Source organism: Ranitomeya variabilis, chromosome 1 (genome assembly GCF_051348905.1).
Source record: "Ranitomeya variabilis isolate aRanVar5 chromosome 1, aRanVar5.hap1, whole genome shotgun sequence".
Taxonomy (NCBI): Eukaryota; Metazoa; Chordata; class Amphibia; order Anura; family Dendrobatidae; genus Ranitomeya; species Ranitomeya variabilis.
In genome coordinates, this window is record NC_135232.1 from 800,834,468 (window position 1) to 800,857,482 (window position 23,015).

The 23,015-nt window shown below is 42.9% G+C and overlaps 1 protein-coding gene across 2 annotated transcripts in view; it reads left to right on the top strand.

The window, feature by feature from the left end:
• The window catches only part of TNKS (tankyrase), a 316,862-nt gene that overhangs the window by 208,921 nt on the left and 84,926 nt on the right, over window positions 1–23,015 (top strand). For both annotated transcript variants that reach the window (XM_077273969.1, XM_077273977.1), the window contains exons 11-13: window positions 47–125; window positions 8,300–8,471; window positions 14,578–14,657. In XM_077273969.1, coding sequence (XP_077130084.1) covers window positions 47–125; window positions 8,300–8,471; window positions 14,578–14,657 — 331 coding nt within the window. The remainder of the gene's footprint in view (window positions 1–46; window positions 126–8,299; window positions 8,472–14,577; window positions 14,658–23,015) is intronic.

Consider the following 23,015-nt stretch of genomic DNA (forward strand, 5'->3'; position numbering starts at 1 on the left):
TATCTGATCCATAACAATATATATAATTTTTCTTTTTTTGCTTTAGTTTCATGACACCGTTACACGTAGCTGCTGAAAGAGCACACAACGATGTAGTTGAAGTTCTGCATAAACATGGAGCTAAGGTAAGAGAAAATATTTAAGTGAAAATTAATAACTGCATAGAATTGATGACTTCTTATCTATACCAATCTCTGCTGTCTGCTCCTCTCCATCTTTATAGATGGCTCAGGGTTAGATACAATTAGAATATTAGGTCAGTACATTTATCTGAAAATCCTACACTACCTCAAAGGCATTCAGCTTTTATGAAAATTACTTTGCTGTTCAGACTGATTCATCCCTGTTCCTGGCAACAGGGTGAGTAATTTAATTGGAGTATCTTGGCCATCTATCTGCAATGATTTCGCTTTGTGTCATTTCAATACAAACTGCTTCTGAGGGTTTAGAGCTTGAAATGAAAAGTCAATCTCATCCCTTGTAATTAGGGAGACGCATGAGAAAGACTGAAAGCCATAAAGTATAGGAACAGGTTTTTCTTTTCAACCATATTTGGCAATTAAATTAGTTGCACATTAGAAAACTTGGCTTTTTTTCATATGTTAAATAGAATTCCTGATTTGGTACCCATTGAGATGTTACCTAATTTAGGTCTTAAGACGTAGTAATTTTAGCTTTTTTTCATCCCCTTTCAAAACCTATAGCTTTTTTCCCTCCTCTCATTTATGCAGCCATTCATGTGAGATTTTTTTTATTATTATTATTTATCTATATGTTTGTATGTTTTTTTTTGTTTAGTTTTTACAACATAATATATACACCTTTTTTTGCTGGCCTTTAAGATATTAAATATCTACATTTTTCGGTCTCCCATGACAGCACTACGGAGAGAGAGGCGATCCGCCCTTCAGGGACAGGAAACCTACAGATAAAATGGCGGTACCTCTCCTTCGCATCAGTTGGTTTCCTGTCCCTGACGGGGAACCTTTTTCGGCGCGGTACCTGCAAAAGAAGACGCCGTATCCAAAGGACCGGTCAGCTGGGTTCCGGCAGCGAGGAGGCTCCTGCAGCGAGGAGGCTCATGACGTGGCTCGTCCGGTGCCCGAAGCCGCTATCGCTGGAACCGAGGGGTTCTTCAGGGTGTGCGGGGCGAGAATCGCCGCCACTCTGAAAGAGGAAGGGGCGCTGAGACACCCGGAGCTACTGTGCCGACAAGTGCACGCTCCGGGTGTACAAAGATGGCCGCCGCTCCGGAAATGCGGTAGGACTTCCGGGTCATTGCCGCGCACATGCGCAGTAGCGTTTTCTCCCCGGGGGACGTGACGTAGAAACCGGAAGCTCACCAGACGCTGGGAGGTGGCGCCAGATTCAAATAGGGAGATAATGCAACTAGCATGTGTGCACTAACTCCCTGGAAACATGGAGGACAACGACGTGCAGCAAGAGACAGAGCAGCAGCCAAGGCAGCAGCACCAGCATCATAAGAAGCAGGCAGACCCTAAGGGTGCCAGGAGAAGTGGCTCCAGCAGTCATTCAACGCAGCGCAGCAGATCTGCTGCAGTGAACAATTCTCCTTCTCAAGAGTCTCCTCTACCAGACCCGGTCCCCCTCCAGAACTGGTACCTACGTCCACGTCTGAATGGTGAGTGACCTCCGAGAAAGTTCATATTTTGTAATGGGGTTCCTTCTTCTCCCTTAATAGGGAAAGAAGAGGTTGGAGAACAGGAAAAATAGATCCTGTCCCACCTGTAACAAAGCTTTGCCGGTAGCCTGGAGCAAAAAGCTTTGTAACTCATGTATACAACGGTTATTATGTGAAGAGACCCCCGATTTCGCATCTGAGCTGAAAACGATAATCAGATCTGAGGTTCAGAATGCCCTCACATCTTTCAAAAAAGTGAACGATAAGAAAAAAGAGGTGGTATATTCCCACTCTGATCAGTCTTCATCTGAGGACACGGATTCCAATAAATCTGATTCCTTCTTATCTTCCTCCGATGAAGATTCTGGTCGTCACTGCTTCCCGCTAGATGAGGTAGATACTCTAGTAAAAGCGGTTAGAGCCACTATGGGGGTAGAGGACCCCCGTCCCGATAGAACGGCTCAAGACATAATGTTTGGTGGCCTGGGGCAGAAAAAGCGGAGAACATTTCCCCTAAATTCTAACGTCCAAACATTGATTGAAAAAGAATGGGAGAAACCTGATAGGAGAAATTCCTCTATACCCTCTCTTAAAAGAAAGTATCCTTTGAAATGAGGCATCTACTTCTTGGGACAAGGCACCTAAATTGGATGTCGCTGTAGCCAAGGCCTCGAAAAAGTTCGCTCTTCCATTTGAGGATATTGGTACCCTTAAAGACCCTTTAGACAAGAAAGCAGATACTTTAATTAAGGGGGCGTGGCAATCGGCTGGGGGTAGCTTGAGACCTGCGGTTGCTGTGACGTGCACCTCCAGATCTTTAATGGTGTGGATTGACCGATTGGAAAAACAGATTAAAGACGGGTCACCCAGGAATAAAATGCTAGATTCAATCCCTGTAATTAGAGCAGTAGCAGCGTTCCTAGCAGATTCCTCAGCGGACTCCGTGCGCTTAACATCCAAGGCTGCAGCCCTCTCCAACGCAACCAGAAGAACATTATGGCTTAAAAGTTGGCCGGGGGATCTCCTGACGAAACTTAAATTATGTTCCATTCCATGTGAGGGAAATTTCTTGTTTGGGGAGACCTTGGATGACATCCTCCAGAAAGCTGGGGATAAAAAGAAAGGATTTCCAAACCTGGGACCAGCTCCATTCAGACAGTCCTTTCGGAACTGGACATTTTTTCGCCGAAGGCCCCCCAGAGAACAGAGTAAATGGGACGAAGGAAGAAGAAGGGACAGGGGTTACCTTTTTGGCAACACCTCCCGTGACAAAAAACCCTCTAAATGACATTTTTCCCGCGGTGGGGGGGGAAGACTCACTTCGTTCCTTCCCGCCTGGAAGAAAATATCCAACAATACTTGGATTTTAAATCTGATTCACTCTGGTCTAAAAATAGATTTTCTCTCCTTACCTGTAATCCTGTAATTCAGAAGATCTCCCATCAAGAAATAGGAAGAGGGTTTTACTCCCCACTATTTCTTGTCCCAAAACCCGATGGCTCTTTTCGAACGATAATAAATCTAAAAAACCTGAACAAATACGTAAAAAAACAAAAATTCAAAATGGAAACAATAAAATCTACCATAAAAAACCTCTTCCCGAACTGCTACATGGTTGTGATAGACTTAACCGATGCATATTACCATGTGTCTATCCGCAAACAATCCCGAAAATTTCTCAGGATGGTGGTCTCCATAGATGGACAAGTAAGACATTTCCAATACAGAGCCCTCCTGTTTGGAATCTCAATTGCTCCGCGAGTATTCACAAAAATAGTAGCGGAAATGATGGCCCACATAAGGGAACTAAATATATTAATAGTCCCTTACTTGGACGATTTCCTTATTGCAAGCGACTCTGCTTCAAAGTTGCAGGGAACAGCGAGACCGAGTGATAACTATTCTAACGGACTTAGGCTGGCTAATAAATACAAAAAAATCAAGGTTAGAACCCTGCCAAATTCAGGAGTTTCTGGGATTAACATTAGACTCCCAAGTTCAAGAATGCCGACTCCCAGTTTCCAAAAAGGACAATATAATGAGTATGGTAGCGCGAACTCTACACAATCCCTCCATGACACTAAGGAGGGCGATGTCGCTACTGGGCTCTCTCTCTTCATGTCTGCCAGCAGTACCTTTCGCACAATTCCACACGAGAGAACTTCAATGGCTTATACTGGAATTGCAGTCAGTACTAAAAAAACAATTTAGAAGGTCGCATCACTCTAAATTCCTCAGTTATTCATTCCCTTCTCTGGTGGGGAAAGAACCAAAACCTTTCAAAGGGAATCCCTTGGATAGCAAAAATATCTCGGCTAATAACAACCGATGCGAGTCCCAGGGGATGGGGGGCTCACATGGAAAACTAGAGTGACTCAGTTCCTGAACTGTCCAGTTTCCCTATCAGCATCCTCAAACCAAAAAGAACTTTGGGCGGTGCATCAAGCTCTTCTATTTTTTCTAACTTACATTAGAGGACATCATATCCGGATTTTTTTGGACAACAAAGTGACAGTAGCATATATAAATCACCAGGGGGGAACAAGGTCTCGATCACTGATGAGTTCCTCTGCCAAAATTATCAGTCTTGCAGAGGAAAACCTACTATCCCTTTCTGCACTACATATTCAGGGGTCAAACAACGAAAAAGCAGATTACTTGAGTCAAACTCCGTTAAAACAAGGCGAGTGGTCCCTAAACCAATCTATCTACAACCAGATTACAGAAATGTGGGGGACCCCAACGATAGATTTATTCGCCAATTTCAAAAACAAAAAAGTAAACATGTTTTTCTCACTGAACCCGAAAGGGAATCCCCAGGCCCTGGATGCTTTTCTGATTCCATGGACCCACAAACTAACATATGCTTTTCCCCCCAATTGTTCTGATCCCGGCAGTCATTCGGAAAGTCAGAGAGGACAAAACAAAAATGATCCTTATAGCTCCGTTCTGGCCAAAAAGGACATGGTTTTCCTGGCTAAGGATGCTATCTGTCTCAGACCCATGGATGCTACCAAATATACCAGACCTACTACAGCAAGGACCGATCTTCCACCCGCAGGAGTCGAACTTACATTTAACAGCCTGGATTTTGAACAGAGACTATTAAAAGAAAGGGGGTTTTCGGACAACTTGGTAACTACTTTATTAAAAGTAGGAAACCTGTTACTACTAAAGCCTATGGGAAAACTTAGAGAAAATTCTTATCTGTCTCCAAGGTGAAAGTCCAGGATGGGCCTTCAATTGATAAAATACTTGAATTCCTACAAAAAGGTCTGGAACGGGTTGGCGGTCAGTACTCTAAAGGTACAGATAGCAGCTCTGGGAGCACTCTATAATCAAAATATTGCGGCCAATCCATGGGTAGTAAGATTTATTAAAGCGGTAACAAGGTCAAAACCTCTAGTTAATCAAAAAATACCCTCGTGGGACCTAAACTTAGTCCTCTCTGCACTAACGGGTCCTCCAGTCGAACCCATAGACACAATTCCCATAAAAACACTATCACTTAAGACCATTCTTCTGGTAGCTTTAACATCTGCATGCAGAATAAGTGACATCCAAGCCCTATCCTCTAACCCACCCTTTACAAAAATATTAGATGACAGAGTCACTCTTAAACTTGACCCGGCATATTTGCCAAAAGTGGCATCCAAGTTTCATAGGTCACAAGAAGTATCCCTGCCGTCCTTTTGCCCAAACCCGAAAAATGAGAAAGAGCGAAAATTCCATAATTTAGATGTCAGGAGATGTCTAGTCCAATATTTAGGTTCCACCAGGGAGTATAGGAAGGAAGGCTTTGTTTGTCTGTTTTCAGCGTCCCAGAAAAGGATTTCGGGGATCCAAAGGTACCTAGGCAAGGTGGATAAAGGAGGCAATAGCCTTGGCGTATTCATCCACGGGGAATATGATCCCGGATGGTATAAAAGCACATTCCACAAGAGCGGTAGCTACCTCATGGGCTGAGAGGTCAGAGGTATCAATTGAACAAATCTGCAAAGCGGCCACCTGGTCATCACCATCAACCTTTTTTAGACACTACAGATTAAATCTAGACTCTGTGTCTGACTTGACCTTCGGGCGAAGGGTTCTCGAGGCTGTGGTCCCTCCCTAAGCTTAGTCTCTGCAATTCTCTCCGTAGTGCTGACATGGGAGACCGAGAAAGTCATAGTTACTCACCGATAACGGTGTTTCTCGGAGCCCATGACAGCACCCGCTTATTCCCTCCCATCACGAGTGCGGTGAGCACTTACATATAACTTACGAAACATAATATAGGCACGGCGTTCCTCTAATAAGCAATGCTATAATATGTTTTCTCTGTTGTAACTAACCTCCGATGCTCTGTAAACCAACTGATGCGAGGGAGAGGTACCGCCCTTTTATCTGTAGGTTTCCTGTCCCTGAAGGGCGGATCCCCTCTCTCCGTAGTGCTGTCATGGGCTCCGAGAAACACCGTTATCGCTGAGTAACTATGACTTTTTTTTTTTTGTTTTACAGCCTGTGCTTGCATAAAACCATTTAGTTTGTTTTGTGTTGATGCAATACAAGTCATGACCTTTTTATTTTTCTGTTAGTGGGCTATATGAGCTATATGCTTTTTCTGTGGGATTTTTTTTATATACCGTCTTGGACTGGAAAGGACTATTTTATTAAAAAACAAAGCTTTTTTAATGTATTTCACTGTATGAGAAATATAATTAAAAAAAAGTTACATTACAAATTTTAAATATATATATTTTTTTTACTACAAAATGAGAAGTTTGTTTTTTCTCTTCTTAAAATTTTGGGTTTATCAGGGTTAAATACTTTCTTGTTAGTGCAGTTTTCCTCATAATCTGCACATGCTCCTCCATCAGCCCTGCCCTTACAGAAAAACTGTCCCATCTAAGGTATTTCATAATTGGAGGAGACTGATGGACTGGTCTGGCCTCATGCTCCTCTACTAGCAGCCATTGTATGGATTGAAGCATTTGTCAGTTTGTGAGGTATGCTGCACAAACAAAAAAAAGTGGCCAACTCTTGTAATCTATTTTAGTCCTACTACGGATCTTTCTTTGCTTTAATGATGTACTGCATTTGTGTGTATTTTTCCGCTCTGTAAAGTATAAAAAAAAAATGATACACCCAGTAGGGTACTGCCAATGGCAACAGGCAACTACTGTTGCATTACTCCCTTTTGTCCTAAAATTTTCTGCCTGCTTATGATTTGTCAACATCATGCACATCACCAGTGAAAACTATCTGACCACACCTACTTGGATTCACCAAACATTAACTCGTTAGCTGCCAAATACTTTGATTGCTGATATCTCCCCAATGGAGAGGCAACATTTCTAAGAAAAACAAAAGTTTTATTCCACTTTTATATTGTGTGTCCAATTCAACATGAAACGTTTGGTGAAAGGTCCTCTTTAACTATGATGCAGGATATTGCAAAGGGTTTGTTATCTCAACTGTGCTGTAAATTTATGTCTCTGTTATGGAAGGTGTTAAAGATTGTATTTGATAATTGGATAAATAGCAGTACCTTAGTAAAAATGTTTAATGTGATCCTGATTTTATGGTTACATTTCTGGAAATGTAAAATATTTCATATTTTTCCTTTGGGATCGGCTAATCGAAGACTCTAATTATTGCCATATTTTGTCCCAAATCAAAAGTGAACTAAAATACATTTTATAAACCTGTACCAAAAATTAGCTCACTTGTGTGTTGCAAACTCAGGGATTGAACAGAGATCTGCCTGTAGCCACAGATTTTTCATTACGAAACTTAAAGTGAACCTGTTACCAGGTTTGGCCGATAAGAGATAAGGCCACCACCTTTTAGGGTTGATATACAGTATTCTATAATGTTGTATATCTGCCCCCAACCCGACCTGTAAGAGAAGAAAAATAGCTTTTATTATACTCACCTGCGCGCCGGTCCGGTCCAAGGGGTGTCGCCCTAATTAGACCGGTTCCTCCCATCCTCTTGCGATGCCGTCCTCCTGCTTGCTTCGTGTGGATGATGCGTCCCTTCGTCATTGACACAGTCTGCTCGGCACAGCGCTCCTGCTCAGGCGTACTTTGTCTGCCCTGTGGAGGGCAGAGCAAAGTACTGCAGGCGCTTGGGCTCTTTAACCTTTCCGTGTGTGTATGTATAGAAGACGAATCCTGCCAGGACGGAGACTGGACACTATCCAAGGTGACTCCATTGGCTTCTGTAGAGTGAATGACTCCTTCGAAACTCTGTTGAGGTTGCTGTTGGAATTCTGTTTTTTGGGGTTTCTGAAAAACCAGACCTAGTGCCCAATGGAGAGCACTGTATTAATATAAACTTAACATTACATTCTGATTTGCATTTCACATACTGTTTCTATTTTACTTGTTTTCTATATTCTAGAAGCATTTTAAAACGTTGTCACTTTAATATCTGTTTAGATAACATGTTAAAATTGACTGCCAAGTTTTTGCAGTTCACACTAATAAAATTTAGTCGATCTCTGGAGATCAAAATTTGCGTGCATCTCTAGAAGTGGCCTCACCTCTTATCTCCCATCACTTCATCACATTATCAGAGACAAATTAGAGGATAACATCTTTTGAAAGGACTGTGTACTTTGCCTGATTTATATACACTTTGTTTTAATGCATTTGTGTTTCTTCTCCTAAGATGAATGCCTTGGACACACTTGGACAAACAGCACTACACCGAGCTGCTCTGGGAGGTCACCTGCAGACGTGTCGGCTTCTGTTGAGCTTTGGCTCTGATGCATCAATCATCTCTCTGCAGGGTTTTACAGCAGCACAGATGGGAAATGACGCTGTCCAGCAAATTCTAAGCGGTGAGTGATTGTTTATTCAGTGCCTTCATCGTATGGGCGATATTACTTTATATTAAGACCATGGGTAAACTAATTGCATTTGTTTATTTTGTCCAAGAAGAAAAAACTGAAACTGTGTGCAGTCATAAAAAAAGGTAAAAGCAACGGCTTATATGCTCTACTGTTTAAAAGCCTTAGATGACAGGTCTGGATGCAATGCTGCAAAGTAAGAATACGCTCACATATAGAAGTGTTAAGTTTATTTTTGTCAATGAACAAAATTCAAACTGAACAAAAAAGAAAAGTAAATCAAAACAATATTTAGTGTGATCACCTTGTACCTTCAGAGCATCATTAATTCTTCTTGGAACACTTGCAAAAAGTTAGGGTTATTGTCGGATTATAGTCAGGTGTATGAGTAACCAATTATACCAAACAAGTGATAGTGATGTTTTCCATATGTAGTAGAAAACCACTGTGTAGGAGGCTTACTACTAGGTGAGGAATAGCCAAACTCCTGCTACAAAGGTGAGGTTGTGGAAGACTTTCATTCCACAGGTAGTACACCATGGCAAGACTGAGGACCACATCAAGTGCAATTTAGTTATATTGAATTAGCAAGGTTTCTCTCAGGCAAAGGTTTCAACGAGAAGCTGCGGTATCAAGATGTCCTGTTCAAGCTATTTTCAAGAATCTCCAGGAAATGGGCAATGTTGAAGAATATAGATGTCTGCATTGGAAATTTAGTGTAGCAGACATCATCTTGCTTGCTTCCCTTTTGAAATCTGAGCATGTGTAGCAGCTCTATCCGGCCAGAATTTTTCAGCAACCAGTAGAACTCTGCTACACCCATCTACTGTTAGTATTCTGGCCAGATGTTTGATTTTGTGGAAGAGTTGCTGCCAAAAACCCATACCTTCTACATGGAAACAAGCCCAAGCATCTCTTTTGTGCATGAAAACATATGAACTTGAGTGCAGAAAAATGTCAGTGGGTGTCAATATTTGAAATATTTGACTGTAACACAAAACAGTTTGGTCCCTGAATGATTGGAGAACAGTACAATATTTGTCTTTGGTCAACAGTGAAGTGTGGAGGTTCCTTGAGGCTACCTTTTAGCAAATGGAGTTGGGAATTTAGTCAGGATTAATGGTGTCCGCAATGCTGAGAAATACAGGCCGATAATGATCCATCATGCAGAACCATCGGGATGGTATCTGATTTACTCCAAATTTATTCTGCGGTAGGACAATGACCACAAACATAAAGCCAATGTCATTAAGCCATCAATAAGACACCTATCCATTACTAATCCTATAGTTGGTAAATGGTTAATAAAACACACACATGCAGAATAAATTATTTTAATGAAATAAAACAATGCACAGTTTTGCCATCTTTATTACACTGGTAATCCAAGCGAAGCCATCAATCTTCTGAAAAAAATAAAAAAAATAAACCAACAGTATACTCCCTGGTCCGACGCAGTCCTTAATAATGAGTGTCCCACAACGAGTCCAGCTCTGATACATCTGGATGCCTGACATAGCAGAGCTTGTAGATGACCACTGGAGATCTCCGGCAGCAACCTACACTAGCTCTCACTGGAGAACTAGCCTAGGGTGCACGGCAGTTCTCGCGGTAAGCCAAGCTATCCCGAGAGCTGTAGTGGGTGTGGACTTCCAGTGGTGTGATAGGCAAGACTTTATTTAAATTAGTTGACATGAGTAGTAAGCTGCGTTTATGCAGTTACTACGCATGTGACTAATCATTAGATGCGGTTTTACCGCATCTAATGATAGTCTATGGTAAACTTATGGTGCTGCAACCCCCGCATTGTAAACGGACATGCTGTGTTCTGGAAAGACACGCCGCATGTCTGTTTGTGTGCCGCCTGCGTCTTCTAACGCATAGTGGAGAGAGGATTTCATGAAATCCCCTCCACTATGCTGTAACATCTGGATGCTGCGGCTGTATGCAGCGTCCAACACGCAGCGTTTCCTGACCGTGGAAACATACCCTAAGGGTATGTGCACACGCTGCGGATCCGCAGCGTTTCCGCAGCTGCGGGTCCGCAGCAGTTTCCCATGAGTTTACATTACAATGTAAACCTATGGGAAACAGAAAACGCTGTGCCCATGCTGCAGAAAAAAACGCGCGGAAACGCAGCGGTTTACACTTCTTTCTGCGGATTCCGGAGCGGCTTTACACCTGCTCCATAATAGAAAAACGCAGCTGTAAAACCGCAATGAAATCCGCAGAAAAACCGTGGTAAATCCGCGGTAAATCCGTAATAAATCTGCAGCAAAAACACAGCGTTTTTGCCCTGCAGATTTATCAATTCTGCTGCGGAAAAATCCGCAGAGGACCATTATACGTGTGCACATAGCCTAAGTGTGCTTAAGATGAGACTTAAAGGGATATTGCCGCAATCATGATATATACACATCCTTTACTCTTTGCAAAGATATCTTTTATATTCATTTAGATCTGTTTTAATATATAATTAAATCAAATGTATATGCCAGAAGATATCTCCTTACCTATTTATTGCCATGTTGTCATGGGTTACGTTCTGCGAAAATGTTCCTATTTTCAGAATGACTATGGGCAGTTGGTCTCTATTCTTTTCTTTTACACTATTCAAACAAAGACTCAGACTTGCATAACAGCAGCTGATGAAGAGAACCAGGAAGCAAGATATACAATCAATTTTTATTTAACACATTAATAAAATATTACATAGAAAACCAATAAAAAAGCAGAGTGCCCAGAAGGGGAAGGGTATGCCATCAATGATATATGAGAGATGAAAGTATAAATATGCTCATACTGTAAGAGGTTACAGATACCCAGTGCAAAACTGAATTAAGGTGCCTGCCCATGAATGGATATAGATCAAGGCTTATTATACTTGATCTCTTATAAAAGAGTGTATGGTGAAAAAATCCTGTGTAGTTTTCTTGTATAATATATTTAAACAATAGAAGGATATACATACTAAATGACTATAGGGTATATGAAAGGCAAAGGCATAAAAGACCAGGACTAATGCGAGAACCATGTAAGGATAATGCAATTCCTTCCTGGGATATTGGTTGGCCCATGCGGCTCCTTGCGCCACTGTGTTGAACGTCACTTCCGGTGACGCGCTCCCGGAAGCACCCTGGATCGCATGCGGTCCGTAAGTGGAGCCCTCCTGGAAGTGAACGGGGCTACAAGGTGTGCGCATGCGCACTATCCAGAGGCAATTGGTGACATAAGCAGTATAGAAGCCGGGGATTCACTCGTGCAGCCAGCAGTAAGGCAGAGCATGTAAACCGCTGTGGCATGGAGTGAAATGTATTCAACACTGTGCAAAAAGACCCTGGGGTGTATCTAATGAGTGAAAGTATGAATGCTGAATAGTTAAATGCACATATGAACAAGATAATAAGGAATTAATAAACATAATAGAATGGGTATGTCAGCTCATTAATGATTGCAAGGCAATAAATGAAAAGTAAAGGGAATGCAAAGACCAAAAATAATAATGATAAAATAATAAAAATGTGATAACACATGTATATGCATAAATGTGTGCTAGAAGTGGCTCAGAGATCACCGAGAAATGCTTCTGCACAATAGCAGCTATCAGATCTCTATACCCACTGATTAGATTTTTTTTTGTACTTGATCAATTACATGAAGAACCGTGATTACTAGGACACTAAGCATGCGTTTATGCTGCAGCGCATGGGCCACGGCTGGTACCTGCCTGCAGAAGGTTTGTTTTTTCTTCAGTATGTACATATATTCATTATATAAACTAGGGGGCAGGTCAGTGAGGGATCAGGGACCAGTCAGTAGTCTGCATTATGAATACCTAACATAGACACTTTAGAAAAAAACGATGATATTAGGTCAAAGAGGTCAAGTGTAGAATATAAAAATTAATACTTTATTCATTAAAAATTGACAACCAGTGAATGGAGACAATATATAGAACAAAAACAGCTGAGTGTCATGAAACAATAGCAGGAGGCGAGTATACAGGAGGTCCGAATCAACAACCTTATCATAAAAGGAACAAAGTCCAAAATACTTAATACTTAATACTGCACCGCAATGGGATACCCAATAGAATATAGTTAGGGCCCCCTGATGAAGGTTGTTTTTCCAAAACGCGCGTTGGGGCGGAGGCGGGCTTGTGGAGTGTCCCTGCACTGCGGTGGGTAAGACATTGTTTACTATATTAAGTATTTCCGTTTATAATAGATGAATATATGAGCGTGTTCAGCGGCTATATGACCATCTTAGACAGCTACTTCGGGCCGCCTAAATACAATGTCTGGTGGTTATCCCTTAATTTAAAGGATTAAGTATTCAACCCTAACTATATTCTATTGGGTATCCCATTGCGGTGCAGTATTAAGTATTTTGTACTTTGTTCCTTTTATGATAAGGTTGTTGATTCGGACCTCCTGTATACTCTCCTCCTGCTATTGTTTCATGACACTCAGCTGTTTTTGTTCTATATATTGTCTCCATTCACTGGTTGTCAATTTTTAATGAATAAAGTATTAATTTTTATATTCTACGCTTTGACCTAATATCATAGTTTTTTCTAAAGTGTCTGTTTCATATTTGATGATAGGTTGTATGATGGTCCTATCTATGGGTACTAATTATCTACAATTATTTATGTACCATGCCTAAATACGCTATAAGTGGCTATTCATTATGAATACCTAAGCAGAGCTCCACATGCAGACCCCCCCACAGGCCGCCCCGGAGCGCGCGCATATCATTAACACCACACTGAAAAGAGAGATTAAACAACAACCACAAGACGGATTTCATCAACCAAGGTATCATTTTAACGAGTATAACGGCGACGACCTGACAGTGTCTGTAGAGGTTACTGTGCACAATCCTGCTGACAGGTTCCCTTTAAATGGTACAAAGTGAAGGTCTGCACATTTTGCAGTCATTCCTTAGACAGAACCAGTTTGCGGAACTAGATACGGGGAAGTATTTAGGACGTTGGTGAAGGCGCAGTTATTGTGCATTCACAGTAGCTGTATAGATCTGTGGGTATGCACACACATCGCTATTTTGCTGTGGAAAACACAGAAATTTACTCTCAAAAGAACAAGGGGAATGCAAAAAACGGCTCACCTCAGAATAATAATACAAATTGTATTTTATTTAGACATACAATAAGCCACAAAACCGAATAAAATCCATTCTCTAAAGAACAGACCAAGCAACCAAAATAGAGCTACGGTCTACCCAGACCAACCATAATACGCATATAATATACACAACACTGTATACAGAAATTCACTGCTTCAGTAAATAAGTTATAACCATAACCCAATATAGTGGAGCAAATAAACAACTGCTGATGTACTACCAGCATAATATGTAAAGAAAACCGAAAAAAATACTAAAATGAAAGGCCTATACAAAATATTGAGGTAGATATAAAGCTTGTTTGCTGCAATCAATAGGGACATAGACCACTGAAGCACAGAGGTAGGAAAATCTAATTGCATGTATAAAAGTCTGTATACAACATATAGTGGTGAAGGAACTAGGTAGTCTATTATTGTGCAACTTGTCAATATCCAGACATGTGCTTATCAATGGAGGCTGGAACGGGGGCCAGACCCCACACGTATTGCCACACTGATAGTTTCCTCTGAAGCAGTTTCACATCTGCAGCATGTCAATAATTTCAGCATTTTTTAAGCGTTTCACCCATTTTAATGTCTGGGGAAAAATCATAACAAAACGCACATTTTTCCTGCCAAGAGACACGTTTTTTATGCTGAAATGTTTCTTACAAATACTTATTGTGTTGCGCATACCCTTAGAGGAAAAAATAAATAAAACGAAAACCTTGGGATATTGGGACTCCCCTTTTTAAAATCTTAGCAGATTTATAACTGTAATGCAGCAAAACCTTTGTACAAAATACTGGTGTGAAGTAAGCCAATACAATAAGTCTAGTGTAACATGACCAGCAAGATGCTACTAACACAATATGTCACATGTGCCCCACCAGACAGTATTAATAAATCTGCCCCATGCTTGTGCTTAATATCTATATGTACTTAATATTGCATATTTCTGATTGCAGAAAGCACACCAGCCCGAACATCTGATGTGGATTACAGGTTGCTTGAAGCATCGAAAGCCGGCGATTTGGATACTGTAAAGGTGAGTCATAACATCAATTTGAGATGCTTACCATTTATGATGCTTAAAGGGGTTGTCCACTACTAGAACAACGCCTTCTTAAACCAAATGTTCGGCCCCAATAAAATAATAAAACCTGTACTGCCCTCCCGTGCTGGCGTCGTTTCCACAGTGTGAGCACTCTTTTAAAGGGAATCTGTTATTGGGATCAACCCTCCTAAGCCCTCTATATGGGCATGTATGTGGGACGTTCTTTAAAGATTTTCCCTGACCCACTTCCTGTGGACTGAGAGCAATGAAACTAGGCAGTTATTAGTCCTTCTCTACATAGATGCCACCTAGGGACACACACTTCTCCCATCTCTTTTAAACAACTGTAAACATTTCACTTGTATAAGTCAACAGGTTGTTCCAAAAAGCCATATTGTGACTTCGGAAATCAGTCTCATCATCTAGAAAATGCTTGCCCTTCAAAAATAACTTTATTGTTGGAAAGAGGTGGAAGTCTGATGGTGCGAGGTCGGGTGAATAAGGGGATGCGGTAGAATATCAAAGCCACCGTAGCATGCTTCCATTTGGGCAACATGTGAGTTATGAACTGGTGTATTGTCTTACAGAAGGCAGACACCGTTGGTGAGTATGCCACGTCTCTTGGTTTTGATGGTTTCCCACAATTTCTGCAGCAGTGAAGCATAGAATGCCCATGTGATCATGGTACCCTTTGCTAGGAAATCCATCAGTACTACTCTGTGATGGTCCCAAAATATTGTGAACATGACCTTGTCTGCCGAGGGTTGGGCACGTGCCTTCTTTAGAGGCGGTGAGTCATGATGCTTCCATTGCATCAACTGGACTTTAGTCTCAGGATCATGGTGATGGACTCATGGGTGATCAGTCTGTTGAAAAAGTCCTCCTGGATTCCATGGCACGTCGTCAATAGAGCCTGAGAGCATTCAACTCTTTCCTGCTTCTGGAAAGGTGTGAGCAGCTGGGGAACCCAGGGACCAGATACCTTATGCATATGAAGATGGTATTGGGTGATTTTTTCCATGGACCCCACACTAATCTTGACATTTTGGGCTAGGGGGAGAATAGTTCCACACTGATTTTCCCAAATGGCGACTTCCACTTGCTGGATGCTGGGTCCATCAATAGCAGAGCGGGGTCACCCTGGAATTGGAGCTCTTTGCACTGAAGTCCAACCACAGTTGAATTGACGATGCCAGTTCTTAACTACATCATATGATGGGGAATCATCGCCATAAATCTTTCATCTCATTGAACGTTTCGAATAAAATGATACCTTAATATCTGGGATGCAATGTCTTATTCCAGAGAAATCTAAGTTTCTCTTAACATGTAAATGAGCTATTAAGATCTATGGGCCGGACATCGCTCTCCCCAAGAATCTACCTCCAGGGCTTATTTTAAAGGGATTGTTCACTACTAGACAGCCCCTTTTCAAGCTGAATGTTTGTGAACCCCGTGAACGTGAGTGCCTACACCGCTGGACCCGCATCTGCATCAGTAGTGAGGATAAGTTTTTTAATTTAACAGCGGCAAACATTCTGATTTGATCATGGGAAGTCCAACTAGTGAACAACCCATTTAAATGAAAGGGGTAGTTACCAGTGTGATTCTTGTAATGACAGAGTCTGCTCTCCTATATGTCTCACTGGTAACGCCCCATGAAAAATTTTATTTTTCATAGATGGTTATCATGGTCCCCTAATTGCCTTGTAGATCAGTGAGAGTCATGGTTTTGTTGTACAAGCTGATAGTCTTTTTATTGAACTTGTGCACAACTGTGTGTATATGCACTCATGCACAAGCTGAGCTCTTCTACCTGGTGAGCTGCACAGTAGTTTGTGAGCCCATTCAGAATATTAGGGTAAAGGGGCTGCAATATTTAATCCATTAGTAATGGAGCCAGTTTTGGCCTTTTAGGCAATCTGTCAACCATTTTGTAGCCTAATTAAGAACTTTTACTAAAGTTTTTACGGTTTTTATCTTGTTTTTTTTTTTAAATGAAGACTGTTGTATTTTGATTGTGTGCTTAATCTACAGACAGTGACCCTGATTCCAGCAATATATCGTTTGGTTGGCTTTTTAGTGTGGTTTTGATAAAAGCAGTAGATACCATAATCATTAGATGACTAGTAAACCTGCTGCCAGATAATCAAGCATATATTCATGAGTTCTGTATAACCCACACCACTGATTGGCAGCTTTCTGCCAATGTATAGTGTATATAGAAAGATGCCAATCAGTGGTGTGGGGGTGAAGTTACACAACTACGCATTCAGATAACTGTTAGATCTGCAGCGAAAAAAACAATAATTTTATCGACATGAAAACAATCAGCTCATTAAGTGACACATGGCTAATGTTGGGGTCTCTGCCCATACATCATACTGCTCACAGATGGGTTGGCAATAAACCTGTGTGGGACTCGTATGCTGGACATGGGAAGGCTGTGTGGGGCTCATATGCTGGACATGGGAAGGCTGTACGTGGCTCCTATGCTGAATATGGGGGAGGCTGTCTGGGACTCCTATGCTGGACATGGGAAGGCTGTGTGGGACTCATATGCTGGACATTGGAAGTCCGTGTGGGGCTCCTATGCTGGACATGGGGATGCTGTGTGGGGCTCCTATGCTGGCCATGGGGAGGCTGTGTAGGGCTCCTATGCTGGTCATGGGGAGGCTGTGTGGGGCTCCTATGCTGGCCATGGGGAGGCTGTGTGGGGCTCCTATGCTGGACATGGGAAGGCTGTGTGGGACTCATATGCTGGACATGGGGAGGCTGTGTGGGGCTCCTATGCTGGACATGGGGAGGCTGTGTGGGGCTCCTATGCTGAACATGGGGAGGCTGTGTGGGGCTCCTATGCTGAACATGGGGAGGCTGTGTGGGGCTCCTATGCTGAACATGGGGAGGCTGTGTGGGGCTCCTATGCTGAACATGGGGAGGCTGTGTGGGGCTCCTATGCTGGACATGGGGAGGCTGTGTGGGGCTCCTATGCTGAACATGGGGACGCTGTGTAGGGCTCCTATGCTGGACATGGGGAGGCTGTGTGGGACTCATATGCTGAACATGGAGGAGGCTGTGGGGGGCTCCTATGCTGGACATGGGGAGGCTGTGTGGGGCTCCTATGCTGGACATGGGGAGGCTGTGATGGCTCCTATGCTGAACATGGGGAGGCTGTGTGGGACTCCTATGCTGGCCATGGGGAGGCTGTGTGGGGCTCCTATCCTGGACATGGGGAGGCTGTGTGGGGCTCCTATGCTGGACATGGGGAGGCTGTGTGGGGCTCCTATGCTGGACATGGGGAAGCTGTGTGGGACTCATATGTCGGGCATGGGGAGGCTGTGTGGGACTCATACGATATATAGAAGGGTCTGTATTCCGGTTCAAACGATATAGGGGGATGTCAGCATACTTGATTCTGCTCAATATTAAGTGATATAATTAATAATATAATTATTAATATAATAATTATAATGTTAATATTGAGCTTTATTAATTTCAGCCTATTGGTTTGGCACTCTACAACAGTCACTGTTTATCATGTGGCAGCTCGGGAAAATTAGTTGCCCACCACTGCTCTACAGCAATGCCATACATTTGCCGCTAACTCAGGTTTAGGCACATTGTGGAGCTTAGCGTACATGGGACTTTTTCAGTTTGGGAGCACAGATTTCACTGGATTTTATTTGACGAGGGAGCCATGTCTCTTTTCAAGAGCCTTTTGGACTACCTGTGTCATGTAAACTCCTTATTTTTCAGATGATGGACCTGAAGTGGGACTTGTGGGATGAGTTGAAGTTTTTATTGCTCATTTTGGAGTACATAACCTTTTTTTGGTCACCTTTTAAGGATAGTTTCAGGTATATCCTATCCTCTATTCTGATAATGTATGTCGATTTAGGGTATCTATCTACATCCTCAAAAATTGTGATAAAACTTGCTAGGGAACCATTAACTGTAATTAGGCAGATGGAGTCACTTTGGACTCTGTCTATCCTCTGTTCTGTGGTGCCTGAATTTTTAGGCTTGCACACAACTGTGTCAAGCACACTTGTGTAATAAGAAAAAATACTACACCACCGGAGTATAAGCCAAAATGACTGAATCGGCCCAATTACAGTGAATGGTTCTTTTAGGTGTTTCATCTGAATCGCGATTAGCTTTATTCCTCCCAGTAGTGTTGGGCTTTCAGTCATAGAGGTGTGCCAGCATTTCTTCAATCACTGTTCAGTTCATAGTGAGCAACTGTGGTAACCACGCTTCGGCAGTGACTGACAGCCAGATCTAATGCTGTATGCAGTGTCACAACTTAGTAAATCTGGCCGCTGCCAGCATCGGAAACAACTGATTGGCAGGGGTTTCAGGTGTTGCATCTCCACCGATCAGATATTAATGACATATCCTAAGGGTTGGCCATCAATATAAAAGTTCCAGATAACCCCTTAAATAGGCAGTGATGAGGTATACAACTTAAGTCTTTTTATGGCAGCCATTATCAGCTGTCATTAAGGGGTTAAATAAAACTTTCGATAATTATAGTGTAATCAAACCTTGCAAAGTACAATTCTCTTTGGCACCAATGAGTCTTCATAGAGGCCAGTTTATTACCTATTTAGGATTTTTGTATGGTCAGAGTATAGTCTCTCGGAAAGGCAAGAGTACATGTGAGGCGCTTGCACGCTAGATAATTACTGGATTAGAATTCCGGCATGGTGTATGTTCCACACACTATGACCTTATATGTCAAGGTTGGGTTATGCTTTTTTTCCACTGTTGTATATAGACTCCACTTCCCTGAATGGATGGATTTGAAACTTGTAGCTGTATGTTTGTCTACACCAACTTTTTACAAAGGAGTGGTTCAGGAACTGTTTTCCTCAACCGTCAATCTACTAAAATGCTTGTACATGCCCTCATCATCTCCCGCCTCGACTACTGCAACATCCTTTTCTGTGGCCTCCCTGCTAACACCCTTGCACCTCTTCAGTCCATCCTTAACTCTGCTGCCCGACTAATTCATCTCTCTCCTCGCTACTCCTCTGCTTCCCCCCCCTCTGCAAATATCTTCACTGGCTCCCATTCCCCCCTTAGCGTATCCAGTTCAAATTGGTAATCCTGACCTACAAAGCCATCCATAACCTATCTCCTCCATATATCTCTGAACTAATCTCCTGATATCTTCCCTCACGTAATCTCCGGTCCTCCCAAGACCTCCTTCTCACCTCCACATTTATTCGCTCCTCACCCAACCGCCTCCAAGACTTCTCCTGAATATCCACCATCCTCTGGAATTCTTTGCCCCAACACATCAGACTATCAACCACATTCGGATCCTTCAGACGGAACCTAAAAACCCATCTCTTCAGGAAAGCTTACACTGCACTGACCCCGCTGCCTCCTCACCACTACTAGAGCTACAGCCTCACCAACACCGGAGCTCCTGCAACCCCCCAACCTACTGTCTCCTTCGCCACCATCCTGTAGAATGTAAGCCCACAAGGGCAGGGTCTTCGCCCCTCTGTATCAGTCTGTAATTGTTAGTTTGCTTACTGTAAGTGATATCTGTAATTTGTATGTAACCCCTTCTCATGTACTGCACCATGGAATCAATGGTGCTATATAAGGGTGCATTGATATAACCGATTCGGTGTCCAGGAATAATTTAGCTGTGTCCCACTCTGAATGGTCCCATGTCTTGTTGCCCTATTCAATACCTGATAAATGCCTTGATTCATGAGGCTGAGGGGTAAGCATACACTTTATGCTGATTGGGCCTTTTTCAATTTATATAGCCAAGCACATTTTGCAGTTTTCAGGTAATGAGATTCTTGTGCTTTGAGACGACCTGTGGGGAGTCTTTTTTTACATTTAAAATGAAACTGAGATGCAATTAAAGGGAACCTGTCACCCCCCAGGCGTTTGTAACTAAAAGAGCCACTTGTGCAGCACTAATGCTGCATTCTGACAAGGTGGCTCTTTTAGTTATTGGTGCTGTAACTTAAGAAATAATCCATTTTATAATTTGTCCCAAATACCTTGAATCAGTCCTGGAGGCAGGTCTTTCCCCCCCTGCTGCAAATGCAGCACCGCTGTCACTCATGTCCTCTTGGCGCCGGGCGCCGCCTCCTCAGCGCTGTTTTCAAATGAGCTGGCGCCTGCGCTCTTTTCTCATGCCTTGGGTATGCGCAGTGAGCGCTGCCCGTCCTCTGTCCTCATTTGCAGTCTAGCTGACTGCGCCTGTGCGGCTGCCCTGCCCGAGATCCCGCCCCGCAATGTCTTCTGATTTATTCTCACTGCGGGGCTGGGATTCCTGGGCATGCGCAGTGCATATCTAAGCCTCACTCATCTCCCTCCGCCTTCTTCAGACTGTGCGGAGTCAGCTGATCCCTAATCGCCGTGGCATTGCATGACATGTGCAACGGTATAAAAAAACAAAAAGCAATTCCTGAATTGCTGATTTTTGTTCATTCTGTCTCCCAAAAATCAGAATAGAAAGCGATCAAAAAATGTCATGTGCCCGAAAATGTTACCAATAAAAACATCAGCTCGTCCTGCAAAAGCGAGCCATAACATAACGTGTATTTATCCCCTGGACTCCACCCACTCTACATCTGTTCGCTCAACTTAGCCCTAAACATGGATGATTAACCCCTCTAAATATTTAGTGTGCTGGAGCATTTTCCTAGGTTCGTATCAGTGAAGCTAACTACCGCAGTGGTACATATCTCCACTCCGCTGACTGTGTCGCATATCCCTCCTTTCTGCCCAAAGCTGGGTGTTTTGGCACATTCAGTCACCAAACAGGGAAGTCTAGACAGGGCATCTGTGTTACCGTGCAGCTTCCCAGGCCTGTGCTCCACATGAAAGTTGAAGTCCTGTAGCCCTAGAAACCATCTAGTATCCCAGGCATTCTTCCCCTTACTCTCCCTCATCCATCTCCAGGGCGCATGTTGTGACACTAGCCTGCACTTCCGGCCGAACAGGTAGTACCTCAGGGTGTCAGTTTGCCCATTTGATGGCCAAGCATTCTTTTTCTGTAATGGCATAGTTTTTCTCACATTAGGAGAGTTTCCTACTTAAATACAGGACTGGATGTTTCTCCCCATTTACGTCTTGTGACAACAGAGCTCCCAACCTGACCTCTGAGGAGTCCGTTTGGACTACAAAATCCCTACTGAAGTCAGGAGCGATCAAGATCGGCTGCTTCTATAGGACGAACTTCAACTCTTGGAATGCCATCTCTGCATCAGGAGACCAATTGTCCATTGATTTCTTCATGCCCAAAAGGTTGGTCAGTCGGGTGCGGCTGTTATGGTGAAATTTGGGATAAAGCGAAGATAGAATCCCATCATTCCCAGAAACGCCCGAACCTGTTTCTTGGAGACCTGTTGCTGCCAATTTTGAATCACCTCCTACTACGATGTAGCTCAAGTATTTTTCCTCCACTTTCCTCATTGTGCATTTCTTTTGGGTGTATGGTAAACCCTGCCTTCCCCAATCCGGGCTAAATATCGTAATATCGTCGCGGTAAGCTGCAACATACTTTTTGTGAGTGGCTAGGATCCGGTTCATGGCACTCTGGAACTTAACTCTGGCTCCTTGCAGTCCGAACAGCATTGTGGTATACTGGAAGCAACTGTCAGGTGAGGCTGTCTTCTCCTTGGTGCTTTGAGAGAGGAGGTTTTGCCAGTGACTTTTCATTAGGTCCAGGGTGGTGAAGTGGTATAGAAAATGTTCAGCACAGCCTAGAAGGGGAGGTGCACAGTCATAGGTTCCCAAACCTTGATGTGTAAGATACAAGTGACTAGCACACTCCAAAGTGTTGTGATGTAAAGAGGGGGGTTTATTTACATACAGAAATCACAAACGCGGTATCCTGTCTCAGTGGGTTGACAGTCTCCACTGCCTTTGTGGCCCATACTTTTCAGGCCTATTCTATGGATGTAATTTAAACTAACTTTTTTGGGGCTCCACCAAGCCTACTGCTAAATTTAGCACACTGATGAAGGTCCAGTATCGACCGAAACGTTTGTGATTTCTGTATGTAAATAAACCCCCCTCTTTGCATCACCACACTTTGGAGTATGCTAGTCACTTGTATCTTATACAGGGTGGTGAAGTATCTGGCCGACTCTAGCTTCTCTGACGCAGGGCATCGGTTACATGTCGAATTTAGACACCTCATTTAGTTTCCTGTAGTTGTTGCAGAAACATTCTCCTCACCTCCTTTGAAATTACCTCGAGGTGGGCTTCGGGGATTCTATTTTGCTTGTGGTTCATTCAGGATTTCATGTTCAACAACCTGCGTACATCCTGGCAACTCCGAAAACAGGTGCCGCTTCTGCTGAAGCA